Raw genomic sequence first — 2,248 nt, 5'->3', positions numbered from 1 at the left:
GTAGTTAAGCAAAGTTAAGATCATACAATTTAAGGTACTCATACAAGAGTCAAAAAATGAGCCTAAGTGTCACAACTAAAGCACTCACTACTCTCAAGGTATAATAAAGTTAAGCGATATTTCCTTCAATTCAGCTCTCAACATAAGGCTTCCTATTATTCTTAACAAAATATAAAAACTAACTACACCTGGTTCAATCAAAACCCTTAGAAAAGAAACGCAACCCAAAGAAAAACCAAGGGGGAATTATTAAGTACACCTGGTTCAATCAAAACCCTTAGAAAAGAAACGCAACCCAAATAAAAAAATCTTTTTATCTTTTTCTTTCGACTTTAGTCCCTCAAGAAACCTGTCAAATGATATCCATCGTCGGGAAAATTCAAAAATCTTTCAAATTTTTATGGTTCTGTTTTCAATTGTTTTCAATCTCTAACTACTACAACTAACAGAACGAAAACTAAAATACATATATACATACATACAAATATCCTCCACCCCACACTTTAAGTCGTGGCATGTCGCCATGACACACAATTAAAAATCATAAGGTAGAGGAACTTCCCTGAATATCTAGTCGGGGTCTGAGTCGAAGTCGGGCTCCGTTCTTCTCGCCCGAACTAAGGCACACATCCACGTTAATAGCTTCTTCTCAGCCTTCTTGGGGTACACCCCACACTTGTCTTTCTCAATCACTGGGACCTTGTCTTTCGAGCCTTTCACTCTCCACTCTACACTTGCACTTGGCTTCTCCTCCCCCCCCCCAATCCCTACATTCATCTCGAAGGTCATCGTTTCCTTACCTACTCTAAGCATGAGTTGTCTATCATGTATGTCTAATATTGCTCTGCCTATCACTAAGAATGGTCTTCTTAAGATAATGGGGACCTCGTTTTTCTCCTCCATCTTCACCACAATGAAATTTACAGGAAATACAAACTTATCTACCCGAACTAAGACATCTTCCACTATCCCCTCGGGTATGATAGTTGTTTGGTCTGCCAGCTGCAAAGATATTGGCGCAGACCTTATCTCCCCAAGGTCATTCTCCAATTTACTGTAAATAGAAAAAGTCATTAAACTAATTGAGGCACCAGAATCACACAAAGACTTATCAAAACTAAGAGTGCCTAACGAGCAAGGTATAGTTAAACTCCATGGATCTCCCCACTTTTGAGGGAGTTTGTTTTGCAAGATTGCACTGCAATGCTCGGTGAGCTTCACTACCGATGTCTCCTCGATCTTCCTTTTCTTTGTAAGGATCTTCTTCAAGAATTTGGCATAAGGTGACATTTGTGAGAGAACTTCTGTGAACGGTAAGTTTACATTAACCTGTCTCAGCATATCTTGAAATCTCTCAAACTGCTTGTCTAGCTTTTCTCTAAACAACTTTTGGGGAGAAGGTAGAGCAGGTATGTGCTCGCTCTCATTAGATTCCTCCCTTTTTGAAGTTTTCTCCTTCTTTTTTTTCTCAACTCCTTTCTTACCTTTCTTCTTCTTATCAACTTTATTTTTCAGCTGCTCCTTAACTTCTTTTTCGGGTACCACCTCTTTTTGGACTGGAGTGGGATCTTTCAATACTTGCCCGCTTCTCAAGGTCACAACATTTACCGTTTCATTGGGGTTCTTTTTAGTGTCATCTGGTAGAGTACCTAAGATTCTCTCAAACAATACAGTTGCAATTTGCCCCACTTGCTTCTCCAAAGTTTGCAAACCAGTGCTAAGTTCTTTGATAGCTGAACCATGAGCATCTAATCTCTCATCTGTCTTGACAATAAAGGACTTCATTAGATCTTCTAGCCCAGGCTTAGTGGAATGTTGAGGCTAGAATTGCGGCCTCGGCTGATTCACAAAACCTGGTGAACTCCACGAAAAACCGGGTTGCTTCTGACCCATTGCTTTGAAGTTATAGTTCCCAACAGTATTAAATTCCACGATTGAGGCTTAACACTCATGAGTACGGTGCCCTCTTTCACATATATCACACACTACATGGGGCTCACTGTGTATCGAGGCTAAGGTCAGCTTCCTTCTTTCATTGGCCATGTCATCAAGTTGTACCTGCACAGATGTGTTAGCATCAACTTGGTGAGCACCAGTTGATCTTCTTCTTTCAGTAATTTCAGAGGGCCACTGATTTGCGTCTTCAGATAACTCATTCAAAATTGTGACTATCTCCTCTGGAATCTTTTTCATCAATGGGCCTTCAGCTGTATTGCTCAATGTTCTACGTACGGCAGGTATCAATCCA

General features: G+C 40.3%; 1 protein-coding gene across 1 annotated transcript; it reads right to left on the bottom strand.

The window, feature by feature from the left end:
* Window positions 1-570: 570 nt before the first annotated feature.
* LOC138902755 (uncharacterized) lies at window positions 571-1,785 on the bottom strand. Its single transcript, XM_070190652.1, has one exon. It carries the CDS (start codon window positions 1,783-1,785, stop codon window positions 571-573), a length of 1,215 nt encoding a protein of 404 aa, XP_070046753.1.
* Window positions 1,786-2,248: the final 463 nt, after the last annotated feature.

Source organism: Nicotiana tomentosiformis, chromosome 12 (genome assembly GCF_000390325.3).
Source record: "Nicotiana tomentosiformis chromosome 12, ASM39032v3, whole genome shotgun sequence".
Taxonomy (NCBI): Eukaryota; Viridiplantae; Streptophyta; class Magnoliopsida; order Solanales; family Solanaceae; genus Nicotiana; species Nicotiana tomentosiformis.
This window is presented reverse-complemented; position numbering and strand designations above follow the sequence as displayed.